The sequence below is a fragment of the Lissotriton vulgaris genome, chromosome 6 (assembly GCF_964263255.1).
Source record: "Lissotriton vulgaris chromosome 6, aLisVul1.2, whole genome shotgun sequence".
NCBI classification, from domain to species: Eukaryota; Metazoa; Chordata; class Amphibia; order Caudata; family Salamandridae; genus Lissotriton; species Lissotriton vulgaris.
In genome coordinates, this window is record NC_141694.1 from 432,046,798 (window position 1) to 432,060,393 (window position 13,596).

The 13,596-nt window shown below is 45.6% G+C and overlaps 1 protein-coding gene across 1 annotated transcript in view; it reads right to left on the reverse strand.

The window, feature by feature from the left end:
- COL21A1 (collagen type XXI alpha 1 chain) overlaps positions 1-13,596 on the reverse strand; it is a 271,502-nt gene that overhangs the window by 154,014 nt on the left and 103,892 nt on the right. The window contains exon 4 of the mRNA XM_086925214.1: positions 6,406-6,799. Within this exon, the coding sequence (XP_086781340.1) occupies positions 6,406-6,799 (394 nt within the window). The remainder of the gene's footprint in view (positions 1-6,405; positions 6,800-13,596) is intronic.

The window sequence follows — 13,596 nt, forward strand, 5'->3', positions numbered from 1 at the left end:
CTGAAAGATACCCCTCTTTCGAATCCTGATGGTACCCTATGGGTAGATGGTTCGTGCTTTAAGCTTCCGAATGGAGAGACGACTGCAGCATATGCTGTCACAACTTTGCACACAATTGTTGAAACAGCACGTATTCCACAGAATTCAGCGCAAGCAGCGGAGTTGATAGCATTGACTAGAGCGTGTGTGTTGTCAAAAGGAAAGAGAGTGAATGTTTATACTGATAGCCAATACGCATTTGGCGTGGCTCACAGTTTTGGACGCTTGTGGAAAGAGAGAGGATTTCTTACTTCCCATGGTGCGAAAATTCAGCTTGGACAATTAGTGAGTGAACTTCTTGAATCACTTACTTTGCCGACCCAAATTGCGATAGTGAAGGGTAGTGCGCATAAGAAGGTTACGGATGATGTGGGTCGAGGGAATGCGTTTGCAGATGAAGTAGCAAGAGAAACAAAGATAAGATGTGACGAGTCGGATGTATGTTACAGGTCCTGCCAAATGGGTTGTGGAAGGAGGAATGTGTGAAGATACAATAGAAAGTGTGAAGATGATTCAGGCAGAAGCTACTGAGAAAGAATTGAGTATGTGGAGAGAGAGTACGGGAATGTTGGATTCAACAGGCTGTTGGGTTGAGTTGTCAGAGCACCAGCGATGGTTGTTGCCGGATGCATATGTACTTCCGGTGGTTACTATGGCTCATGGGTTGGCTCACATTAGTTCAAAAGGGATATGTAAGTTGTTGGCTCCGGTATGGCAGAATGGTGGAATTCCTAGGTGTGCTGAGAATTTGGTTAAACACTGCATGATTTGCTTGATGCATAATCCTGGAAAGGGAACCCCAACTCCAGCGGATCATTTTGCTCCTCCAACGTATCTGTTCGAGGTGCTGCAGATAGACTACATTCATATGGAAAGATGCAATAACTTGAAGTATGTCCTTGTGGTTGTTTGTGCCTTTTCCAGATGTATAGAGGCCTACCCCCTAAAGGTTAATACTGCCTTGTCCACAGCCAAGGTGTTGCTCAAATAATTCTTTCCCAGATATGGCTTGCCGAGGATAGTATGGAGTGATAATGGAAGTGAATTTGTGGGTCAGATTATGAAGAAAGTCTGGGTCTGGGTATTAAACAGATATTTCACGCTGCGAATCACCCCCAGTCAGCAGGCCTGGCCGAGTGCTATAATGGCACTCTGAAGCTGAAGTTGGCCAAGGTTCAAGCGAGCTCTGGTCTTACATGGCCCGATGCCTTACCATTGGCACTTTTGTCCAGAGAACGACAGTACATTCTTGCGTGGGAATTATCCCATACGATATTGTTTTTGGACGTCCGGCGAATGTCTGGGGTTTGCCGAGGCCTAAGAAGTACAGTGATATCGAGTACCCTATGTTGGTTGACTACTTACATGATTTGACTGCTAAATTGCGTGTTCTTCACCAACAGGTCCATGACACTTTGCCTTCAGTTTCTGTAGATGCAGGCCACACGATTCAACCTGGCGACTGGATTCTAACCAGGAATTTCCAGAGGTCAAAGAACTTGGAACCAAGATGGACCGGACCATGCCAAGTCCTGTTATCAACTCGGACTGCTATTAAGGTGTTCGGCAAGAAAAACTTGGTACATGGTACCCATTGCAAGAAGAGACCTTTGCCCTTACCGTACGATAAGTGGGTCCGGGAAGTTGTTGCCGATTCCGAGAGTGAAAGGGATCCGAGACTTGTACCTTTTAGCGATGCACATCTGGAATGGACTCAGTCAGAACGTGCGGATGATGAAGTCTTGCAAGAAGCTGTGCTGCCGTGTTTGAGACTTGATACTACGCACCCAGAGACACTCTTTCAGGATCAAACTGTGCCTGGTAAAGAAAGCTACAACTTATGGTCTAAAAAGGACAAATAAAATCAGATTTTTTTTGTAAATTGTACTCTTTCAGACAAGAGACTATTTTTCTTTTTCTTTTTCGAACCACCATCTGGGTTCAGCTGCAGTGTCTCGGTATAAGACTTAAGGGGTGGCCCGCGTATTAATGAAAGGTCTGCGGTTCTAGGGACGTCTAGGACGCCTGGACGCACACTTGAGTGAAGAAGGAAAATTGCTGCGAGCAGCACGTTAGAGGATGGAGTCTGTTGTAACTGAAAGTGATGTTGAGAGAATAGATCTTAAGACAAGATTTTGTACATTGACACATAGCAAATGTTTTATAATATTGTGCTTTTTGACGTTTTTAAGGATCACGTTAGCTTGTGTGGGTTGGACTGTCTATGCTACACAACAGACATCTGCACCCACCTCCCAACCTATGCTTTCTTTCACTACTGTTTCTTTGCAGCAGTTTTATACGTTGCCTGAACATGAACAGACAAGGAGATTAGAATTTGTCAACAACTCGTTCATACAGTTGTTGCATCAACATCAGTTAGTAGTAAATACCACTAATTGTTGGGTTTGTGATCTTATGCCTCATACGACAGATAAAGGTATGCCATATTTTGTTTTGCCTTTTTCTTTTAATGGGTCTGTGTGGGCTTTTGAGACCATGTTTATCTATGCAAATGAGGTCCGCCCCTTACGTTCCCTTAAAGATAACTCGAGCAATAGTGCCTTGATAAGGGGAATAGTAGCTATGTTCCAAGATATTGATGCATGTAATGCTATCCCTGAGGATGAGGTGCAGGCTTACATTAGTTGGAACGTGACTGGATATAGTACCAGCTTGACAGAGAAGGAGAGACGAAAAAGGTCTCCCCCTAATTGGATTGTACCCCACAGAGGCCATTTTTATTTGCAAGGTAATGGTGGGAATCCGAAAGCTCAGCTAGGTAAGAGTGTGTGTGCTCAAACCTATGTCTATTCATCTCGGACTTCTCCACCGTTTGTGCCAGCTAAAGGCACATATTTTGTTTGTCATGACAGAGCCTACACATGGTTGCCACCTGATTTTCAAGGAACGTGTTATGTGGCGTTTCTGCTTCCCCCTACATACACTACTGCTTCAGACTATCATAGAACGAGATATGGTAGAGGTGTCTTCAATCAGGAAGATACTGCAGCACACGAAGTAGGAGATTTCTTCAAGGGCTTCCTGCCCTTTTGGGGTCCTATGATCAATAGTAGGCATATTCGATAGCTTGTCCGCGTTGTTGAAGCTACTATTAATGAGACAGCAGGTGCTCTTAGTAATGTTACAGCTGAGCTTCAAGCGAACCGCCTTATGACTTTGCAGAACCGTATGGTATTAGACATCATACTTGCAGATCGAGGAGGAGTATGTAAATTGATTGGATCCAGTTGCTGTGTTTACATACCAGATAATGCCCTTACAGTGTACCAAGCCATCTCTAGGTTGTATAAAATCTCTGAGTCTATCCATGTAGACGAAGGAGACTGGTCATTGACGGGATGGTTTTGGGGACTGCTGTCCAGATGGGGATGGAAGACTCTGACATTCCTTGGTATGGTTTTTACCATCCTTTTCTCTTGTTGTCTTTGCATCCAGTGTGGTCCCGCCATTTGTAGTCTTTGTGCTACTATTTGTGTTCGGAGTCCTGTCCTGAGAGAAGTAGAGAATAATAAGATGATGCTACAGCAACACCTTGATGACCTAATGAATATCGATATAGACCTAGATTCAGATTAACATGAGTCTTAGGTTATTGCCTACGTAATAACAAAAGGAGGGTCTGAGGTTTTGTAATTCTCGAGTCTGACTCCATTTTGTTCTGTGCCACCATTTTGTGTTGCCCTAACGTAGGCCTGTGAAGGTAGCCTGGCGAACAAAGTGGCCTGGCCTTCTTAGTTCATGTATACGTTAACTAGGTTTCTTTTTGACTCTGAAATGAACTGTAAGAAATTGACCTCTTCACTTGAAACTGACCTCGCAAAGCCAATTTCCCTGATCGATCTTTGTCTGAGATTGCCAATCAATGTTCAGGACATCGCTAACTTTTAGTGTCCTTGCACATGCCTTATCTTGTTCAGCATCTGTTACTGTTTCTTTTTTATGTTTCTTCATTACACGGGTTATGCTTTCAATTATAGGTTTGTCCGGCTTGTGGAGATTGAATTTGAGACATTCCTAATAATTACATTTTGGGTGGGGATATTGTAAATTGAGTTTTTGTTATGTGATACTTTGTTTGAAAATGTACCTTATTGGCTAGAATTTTGTGCAGTGGGTGTACATTTATAATGTGAATATTGGGTATAAAAGGAGACGTCTCGCCTTAGTAAAATGGGCAGTCTCCTGAGAATTTACACCGTGGTGTGTTTCTAGGATCACTGTTACTAGCTGCAGCTAATAAACTTGGTCTCTGATGCCATCCAGAAGTATTCCGTGTCACTGTATACCAATACAGGTGAACTCGAAGATCTTAGGCTTGCCCCTGACGCCGGTTCTTCAACGCGAAATGGCATATGGATGCTTCTATGCCAAGAGATGTGTAATAATGTGTAGTAACGTAATATTTCATTGGAGGGGGGATTGGTTAGGCCGGTGAGTGCCCTTGTCCATCGATCTGCAGACTGGGATCAAACTTCGTAGTTGACTGTGATGTGTACAGCGCTGATGGCATGTTCACAGTCCTGTGACCTTTACGCAGACAGCTTAGCGTGTTGTTTTCTATAGATGCAGTACTTTTCTAACTGGGTCCCTTCAGCATGGTCCCCGGGATTAACACCATTTCTTTTTTGCTTTACATACTGGTGCAAATTTCCCCAAAAACTGCCAGTCATGTTCGAAGAAGTTCAAAGAAAAATCTGAAGATGTATGTTTATCCAGAAACAATATTGAGGGATGACCTCTTTAATGGGCGTTCTCCTCTTTCGACTTTTTAAGCACTTCTATTTTGCATATGCCGGCAGTGACGTTTGAATTGTCCTTGTCAACCTTCCATTTGCTAAAGCTGGGCAGATCATAATTCATGCATCATTTCTTAACATTATTTTTTGAAACTGGATCCAGAAGAGTGGAAACATTTTCTCTTCGGAGTGGTAATGCAAAGATGTGAATATACATTGGGAAAACATTCTTAACCATTTTGCAAACCTAAGTTGTGCAGGAGAGCGTCAAAAATGTATTTGTGAGGGTAGATTTCCAGAATCATGAACAGCTTAAAAGTAACCCCTGGAACTTGCAAAAATGAAACAACTCTGGCAGCATCACGCAATTGCGCAATCACAGACAGAGGGTGAGAGGCAGGTTTATGGGCACCTCTGGCTGAACCTGCCTGGCAAAGTGGGTCATCACCCACACACTCATAAGTTTAGGGGTGTACAAGTACCTCTCACAGAGAGAGAGAGAGAGAGTGGTGACTCCAAAGGAATATTACCATGTCCCATGATTTATGGGGGCGTAGGAGATGGAGGTTTATCCACAGAAAAATAGGTAAATAAAATACATGGTTTCTCATTTAGATAAGCACAATTTTTCTGCTGCTGCAGATTCAATTGTAGGCCACGGCGTATACAACTGGCATACATTTTCTTGACTACTACTGGCCTCCTTTGGCAAATCCCATGTCATTTTTTCCAACCTAAGTAGAAAGTGGATCTTAAAACATCTTAAATTGGCGTGCAGCACGATTTACAGTTAGAAACAAAACAAACAAACAAACAAATTAAACGAAAACATTTGTTTTTTTAAAGTAACTTTAATGCAAAACAAGCATTTGCAATGCAATAGGTCTCACATTATTAAAGTTTGAGCTTTTGGCATTGCTAAATAATTCAACACCAATAGCTCAAACTTTAATAATGCGAGATCTATTGCATTGCAAATGCTTGTTAATATATGTGTGTACCCAAAGATCTGCGTAATAGATATAGACATTACAGTTTGCAAACATATTCATATTATCCTATGTAAAACACCTGTTCAACAATACTTTCTCAGCCTATCTGGCATGGATGTTTGTTTACGTGCTTTGCAATTTCCTGTGTTATATTGATGCATTGGTGTTACTCAACATCACCACATTACATGCATTCGATACATGAACTTTGTATTTCCCCTTTAAGTTAAATACTCTAATCTCAGTAAAACTCCTCAAGAAACTCCCTGATGATTTGAATTGACTGTTGTAATTCCTCACTTTGCAGAAACGTCACAGATGTTCAAAACAAATCAGATGGACTGATATCTTTAAGCTGTAATGCAGACACACTTCTAACTTGTCCTTGCCATTCCAAGTCCAAACAGTGTTTGTGGACTTTAGAATGTGGGAGTAGAACAGTTGAGGTACAGAAAATGAGCAAGATGGAAGATCCAAGACCTATGTCTTCTAAGACATAGTGGCAGAAACCCACATAAGGTGACCAGTGATCAGCCATGGTTTTATATGTAACAGGAATTTCCCTAAAAATGGAGTACATTATCAGACATCAAGCAAAAGTCTCATCAACTTACCGGAACAGATGATTCATCCACAGCTCTTTTGACAATGGTAGTGTATCCATTCCTGTACACAGGGCTGTGGTCATTTATTGGAATAACACTGACCTCTTGACAATCAATGAGCAATCTAGCCTGGTCCTCCTTCACACTCAGTGCAATTTTGTGCCAGGAACCATCAAAGAGTTTGCCCACATCGCTAAATGTCCTAAATACGAGTGTCTTTTGAGGAGTTGCATAAAAAAAGTCCAATGACTTTGTGTCTCCTAGGAAACGAATTCCAACTTGCTCTTTACCATCAGAATCATTAATTTGCCAAAGATTCCATTGGCTTTTGGGGGTATCCTTCAACATCTTAAAAGTGGCTATAACTGAATAATCTGCAGGCAATCCATCTGGATAGACAGCACTACAAGTAAATAAAAAAAAAACTTTATTGTTTTATCATAGTTATTACAAAATTTTAAATAAAAAGTGTCAAGTTCAAATACACAAAGATAATGCATAAACAGTTAAAACATCATAATGAGACACTTTGGATGCTGAAAAACAAAGAGTAAATTCAGTAGCTCATGGCAGGAGCTATTCACAGTTTCATAAAGCAATGTGAAAGAATGTAATGTAATGTATGAGTTCTTGTAAAGCACACTGCTGCCCTGAGGCGTCGTGGCGCTGTAGACCGCTGTGGAACCCGTCCTGGCTATACCTGTGAGATGGTCCCTACTGGGTAGCTCCAAGGTGAAACCAGGCATCCCCGGCGAATGTGGGGGGCCGTTGTAGAGATGAGGCAAGTTAATGCCCAGAGTTGCCAAGTGTGATCCCTGGTTAGAGTAGGCACAGAGGCAAGAATTATCAAGTCCGCTGACCCTGGTCTATGACCCTGCCGCGTCAGGAATTGAACCCTGGTCCCGGGCCGTTCTCTGCTTCCGGGTCTGCCGCCTCTAACCAGTGAGCCACACCACTCCAGAGACACTTATTGAAGCTCTATGAGGCCAAGAACCACCCCATCTTAATGTGCAGAGCAGAATATCTCCCTTTAGGAAAAGTATGGCGATTAAACACAGTCAAAGGGATATCTGAAAAACTTTTTTTACATTTACAAAGAGTTTATCAGTACAGGATTATCGTTAGGCTTACTGCGTTATATATTTCAAAGGCCTGGGTGTGGGGGGTGGGGGGGAGAGCAGGGTGTAATCTCTGGGTTGATAGTGTAATTTATTTTTAAAATGATTGAGGCTAGTATACCAGGACGTGCTCTTATCATACAGGAAAGTGCTGAACTGGAAAAAAGTTCAAAAACTTCTTAGGCTTATAGTAAATGTATGTAGAGGCCATTGCTATCTATTTATCACTGGAAAATTGTAAGGTCTGAATAGCAGCTAGTGAATTTGTACATTGTGGAATTTTGGAATAAAGTACTTCAGATCCGTCCTGTTAAGCTTCCGCACTGAAATGTGCCTGCAGAAGACATTTCTACACTATGCTTTTCTAAATAACGAGAGTAGAATGTCTTATTTCTTAAAGAGTTATGTAGAGGAGATGTAGTTTTGTATAAATGAATCAAGAAGTTAGGGCCAGATGTATGAAAATGACTGGGAAAATTTGGTCGAAAGAAAAGCGATGCACTCAAAGGCAGGAGCACGAAGCTTAGGGATGCAAGAACTAAGCTGGACTAACCTCCTTACATAGGGGAGGAAACTCAGGAAGCTATTCGATTGGGATAAAGTAATGGAGGAATAGTCTGAGGCAGCCATCTTGGTTTGGGCTGTATTAGATTTCAGAATCCCTCCCAGGGATTCCTGGGAAGAAGAAAGCATGAAGGACTTCAGGCGCCAATTGCGTTATCCAGGAACAACTTGTGCCATGATAGAGAAAGGGGCACGACCTCACGGGGGAGTCAGCCGCTGTAAGGTAGGTGTCAGCAAGCTGTGCAGAGACCCACTGGTTAGCAGCTCCCTCCAACAGTGCGTCTCGCCTGCCTGACAGGGTTCTTGGCCTCAGAGTTGAGTGGGATGCCCCCCCCACTAGGTCCCTGGGTTATGAGGGAAGAGACGGAAAACGGCTAACCAAAGCAGGAGCATGAACAGGCGTGAATACTCTTTCCAATTGCCCAATTCACAGAATATTGATGGATGCAATTGCAAAAATGCATTTCCTTATTTACAAAACACAAATTGCGATGCATTACCAAGTTACCAAATTGTAATCTCGATTGCGAACCAATACCAGTTTGGTATTTGGTTGGGGCATGTTCAGGTCGTGCCTTTCAAATACTAAATTGGCTCGATACGTATTAATCTTTTACCTCCTCCTCCTCAAAGATGGTGCCAGATGCCTGCATTTGACTTGGCAGCATTTTGTGCGACAACACTTGCAGAGGCTGCTCCCAAAGGGAGCTCGAAAGCCGGCGCCATAACTAGCGCCGTGCCGCCGGACACAAACTAGTGGGGGCTGGTTTTGGCGGGCAAAAGCGTCCAGGGAACAAAGGAAATGCCTGCGCCCTCCCCCCACAGCAGCCACCAAAGAGGCGCCAGCCCCCGGCCAAAGGAGGCCGAGGCGGGAGAATAACCACCCAATGGACATAGGGCATGCCAGGCTGGCTGGAGGGCGAATGGCGGGGGGCATATAAGCAACGCTCCCCCAAGCAAGCTCCTATCTTATCGGAGCGGGTAGCAGCACCGGCGGCAGGGCCCACATTTTTGTCCCACCCACCCACACCTAAATGTCGCAGGGCTGAGGAACAGGCAAAGCGTGGCGGAGAACTACGCTGATAACGGTTGGTACGAAGGCACACCGGAGGGCGGTGCGCCAGAATAGGTCCACTCACCTTCAGATGCCTCACGGCTGGGTGAGTTGGCCTAAGGACAGGTGTGTAGGACCACTCACTCTGGGATGCCTCATGGCTGGGAAGTTGGCCTACCAAAGACGGGGGGTAGCAAATGGAGACGGCGCTCGCAGCCCAGCCCCTGCCGGAAGGCAGGGCACAACAAGAGGCGGACAAGGTAGCGAGGGGGCCTAACTCCGGGACAGAAACTACTCCCTCCCTGCGCAAAGTGAGCGCAAAACCAACCTACCAAAGAAAATGACCCAGAAGGGCCAAGAGACAATAACAAGGAAGTTTGTCAGGACATAACATGCAAAGTATGCAAGTATATACATGTTTCCTTGTATTCCTAATAAACTGTGGCCAACAAATGACCACCACAAGACAAACGTGTACGTTGGCTTTTTTCTTGTCCTGATAAGGAATACAGTATGGCAAATGTGGCATACATGTGGGAGTGGGGCAGAGTGCGGGGGTTATGGGAAACTACGGGAATGCACCGTATAATTTTAAATACAGCACATTCCTGCCTTTTCCCTGTCACGCAGTCCAGCAAGGTGCCTTGCTGTGCTGCGTGACTTTTTAATGAATAGGCCCCAAAAAGTCTTTGAGGGATTGGAACACGAGAAGGGCCAATGCTGAGCTAATTTAGAGGGTAAAATGTACATATGATTTACACAAACCGGCTTGTGATTAGTACTGCAAAAATATTTTGACACCTTCTTTAAGCAAGCAGAGCCAATGAATGTTTGCTTTGTAAAGATTAATAACCTGCTTTGGGAAATGTTGCTCATGATCAAATAATGCCACACTTATTTGGATATTTTGGAGTGATATTTATAAAGCGCAAGCGGTCGCTCCGGAAGGAGCATCATGGCGCTATGGATCCTGATTCCAGTCACAGAGTGGAGCGGGGGAGGCTAAATGGCAGCTTTGGACCAGTCATCGGGGAGGGTGAAAATCCAGGTTTTGAGCAGCTTCCGGAATGATTTCTCAGCTGTTTGAAGCCTGAGATGCCTTGGCATGCTATTCCAGGCTTTAATGGCTAAGTTGCTTAGAGTTTTGCCGCCTTTGGTTTTCAGGTTGAATTTAGACAAGGTCATGAGGTTGTCTTGTGCAGATCTTAGGGAGCGGCACGGAGTATAATGGGGGAATCGTTTGGTTAAATAGGAAGGACCGGTTTTATTGAAGGCTCGGAAGGCTACGATAAGAATTTTAAAGAGAATTCTCTTGTGCAGGGGGAGCCAGTGCAGGGACTTAAGGGCTGCAGAGATGGAAGATTTTCGCGGAAGTTTCAGGACAAGCCGGGCGGCAGTGTGCAAGACACTTTGTAATTTGGCGAGGGTCGATTTTTTGGTCCCTGCCATGAGTCCGTTGCAGTAGTCAACACGGGACAGGATGAGGGCTACCGCTACCGTTTTCCTCGATTCGAGCGGGAGGAAGTCGAAGAATTTCCTTAATGACTTGATTATGCCGAAGCATTTACCTGCCGTATTCGAAGCGTGGAGGTCGAAGGATAGCTCGGAGTCGAAGAGGACACCGAGGTTCCTGGCTGATGAGACGGTTTGGGGAGGGGCAGCAGAGTTGTCCAGCCACCACAGGGCAGGGCAGAAGGATGCATTTTTTCCGATGGGAAGAATCTCGGTTTTGTTCGAGTTGCAGCGCAGGTGATTGGTGTCCATCCATTGGAAGACTGCTGTAAGGCAGTGTTTCAGGTTGAGCTCAGCCGTGTTGGTATTTTCATCAAGGGGGATGATCAGCTGAGTATCGTCGGCATAAGAAGTGACAGTTATGCCGAACGATTCTATGAGGGTAAGGAGAGGGATAAGATAGATATTGAAGAGGAGGGGACTCAGGATGGAACCCTGGGGGACGCCGCAGAACACCTTTTTCTCCTTGGAGTGATAGGGGCCAAGTGAGACGGTTTGGAATCTGTCACTGAGGAAAGAACTGATCCAAGATAGGGCAGAGTTGGTGATACCGATGTCTGAGAGTCTCTTGATCAGGATGGAATGGGAAATAGTGTCGAAAGCTGCCGTGAGGTCGAGAAGGATCAGAATGGCCTTCTTCCTTTGATCTTGAAGGGTTTTGATTGTTTCGGTCAGCTCGATCAAGGCCGTCTCGGTGGAATGTTTCGGCCGAAAACCGGATTGTTGGGGGTGAAGTAAATTATTTGAGTCCAGAAAGGTCTTGAGCTCCCTGTGGACCAACTGTTCCGTTATTTTACCTAGTGCAGGTAGGAGCGTGATCGGACGAAGGTTAGTCAGGTCAGAGGGGGGTTTATTCGACTTTTTCAAGAGCGGCTTGACCACCCCTTGTTTCCAAGAGCATGGAACTGAACCGGATGAGAGAGATTGGTTGATTATGGTGTTGATGGAGGGGTTGATTTCGTCGATGATGTGGTGAAGAATCCTAGGTGGACATGGGTCAGTGGGAGAGCCAGATTTGCAGGCAAGAATTGCATCTCTGGTCTGGGACAGGGTGACCGGAGTAAAACTTTTGAGACATTTTGTAGGCTGGTTGAGGAGGTCCGGGTCCCCTGGTGAAGAAGCTGGGGGTGGGGGAGGGAAATTTTTGTGAATGAGAGTGATTTTGTCATCAAAGTAGTCCGAGATTTTGTCACAGAATTCTTGAGATGGGGGGATTTCCGGTTGAAGAGCTTTGGGTTTGGTAAAGGATTTAACTATAGAAAAAAGGGTTTTTTGCTTTTGGCTAGCATCATTAATAGCGTTAACGTAGTAGATTTTTTTTGCTATTTTGATGGATGCAAGGTAGGTTTTCCTCTGTAGGATGTAGTTCCTGCGATCGCTATTGTCGTAGGTACTACGCCAACTCCTCTCAGCTTTTCTGCAAAGGAGATGGGCGGCGGTTAGGTCCGGCGTGTACCAGGGGGCCTTGAGTTTAGCTGGTTTCAAGGCCTTGTCCCGTTTGTGGGGAGGACAGCGAGTCGAAAATTCATGAGTGAGCCAGTTGTTGAGACCTATGGCGTCTCTGTCTATATCGCCCGAGGGAGAAGGGGCATTAGATGGGGAAAGGGGGTGAAGAATGAGGTTTTTCTGGACAGTGTTCCAGTTGATGGAACGGGCGGGCTGGCGTAAACGTTTATTGCAAGTAGGGATGACGCCGCTAGAAATATGAAAGGGGATTAAACAATGGTCAGTCCAGATTTGAGGTATAGGGGATAGGGAGGAGAGGGACGGGAGGTTAGAACCAAGGGAGTGTGTGGGAAGCTTGGCGCTTTGTTGTAGGTTAAAGACGTCCAACGATTGTAGAAAATTTCTGGAGTGCGGGTCTGCTATGGATTCAAGATGTATATTGAAGTCTCCTAGGAGGGTAAAGTGTGGATAGCGAAGGAGGAAACTACCAAGAGCGTCGTCTAGCGAGTCTAGGAATTTCGTGGCATTACCAGGTGGACGATAGATGAGGCCACCGGTGAAGGAGAGCGTTTTGCTAAGGTTTATGCAGAATCCTAAGCCTTCTACGTCGGTGAGGGGATCGAGGCAGAAGGTGTGACAGTTAAAGGTGTTCCTGACGATGACTGCGACACCACCTCCTCTACCCTTCTGTCTATCTTGTCTATGGAAGGAGTAGCCAGGGGGGAGGGTGGTGGCGATGTCAGGGTTGCTGTCTTCAGTAAGCCAAGTTTCGGTGATCATTAGGCAGTCCAGATCGTGGTCGATGATGAGATCGTGGATATCTTGGCTGTGTTTGCACATTGACCTGGCATTTATTAGGGCACCTGTAAATAAAGGTCGCAAGATATTGGGGGGGGTTGACCGTTCTGTTTCTAGGTTGAGGGTCCAATGGCAATTGGGGCAACTGGAGGAAACAAGTACCGTAGATATATCAAATTTGCAGGGGCAGTCGAGCTTACCTCGGAGTCGGTGGAGGTCGCTAGAAGCGTACCTAAGGATTGATGGAATTTGGGCAGGGGGTCTGGCGCCTGGCGCGGTCTTAGCGCGGACGGGCGCAGACGGGCTTGCCTTAGGCGCGCCTTCGGCGCGCAAACGGCGCTCCCGCTGCGCTCGTCCGCTGCGCGTCCTGTACAGGCACATTTATGGGCGACTTCGGGGCGTGGCCTCGAAAAGGGGCGGAGTCAGCGTGCACGCCATTGTTGATGGCGGCGGCAGGCTGGAAGCGCTAGGAAAGGCGCTGAGTCAGGTAGGACGCTATCAGTTTTAAAAACACAACTGATCAAAGTACGTGACACCACACAGATTGTAACAATTTTAAAAACACAGCAAGTACCTCCAGCGTCCCGGCTTCCGCCTCAGGACCTGGGTTCAGGGTTTCTGGTAACCGCTCGAAAATCAGCGGTATATATAGCCAGGGATCAAGGGGGCGTGGCCTCGAAAAGGGGCGGAGTCAGCGTGCACGCCGTT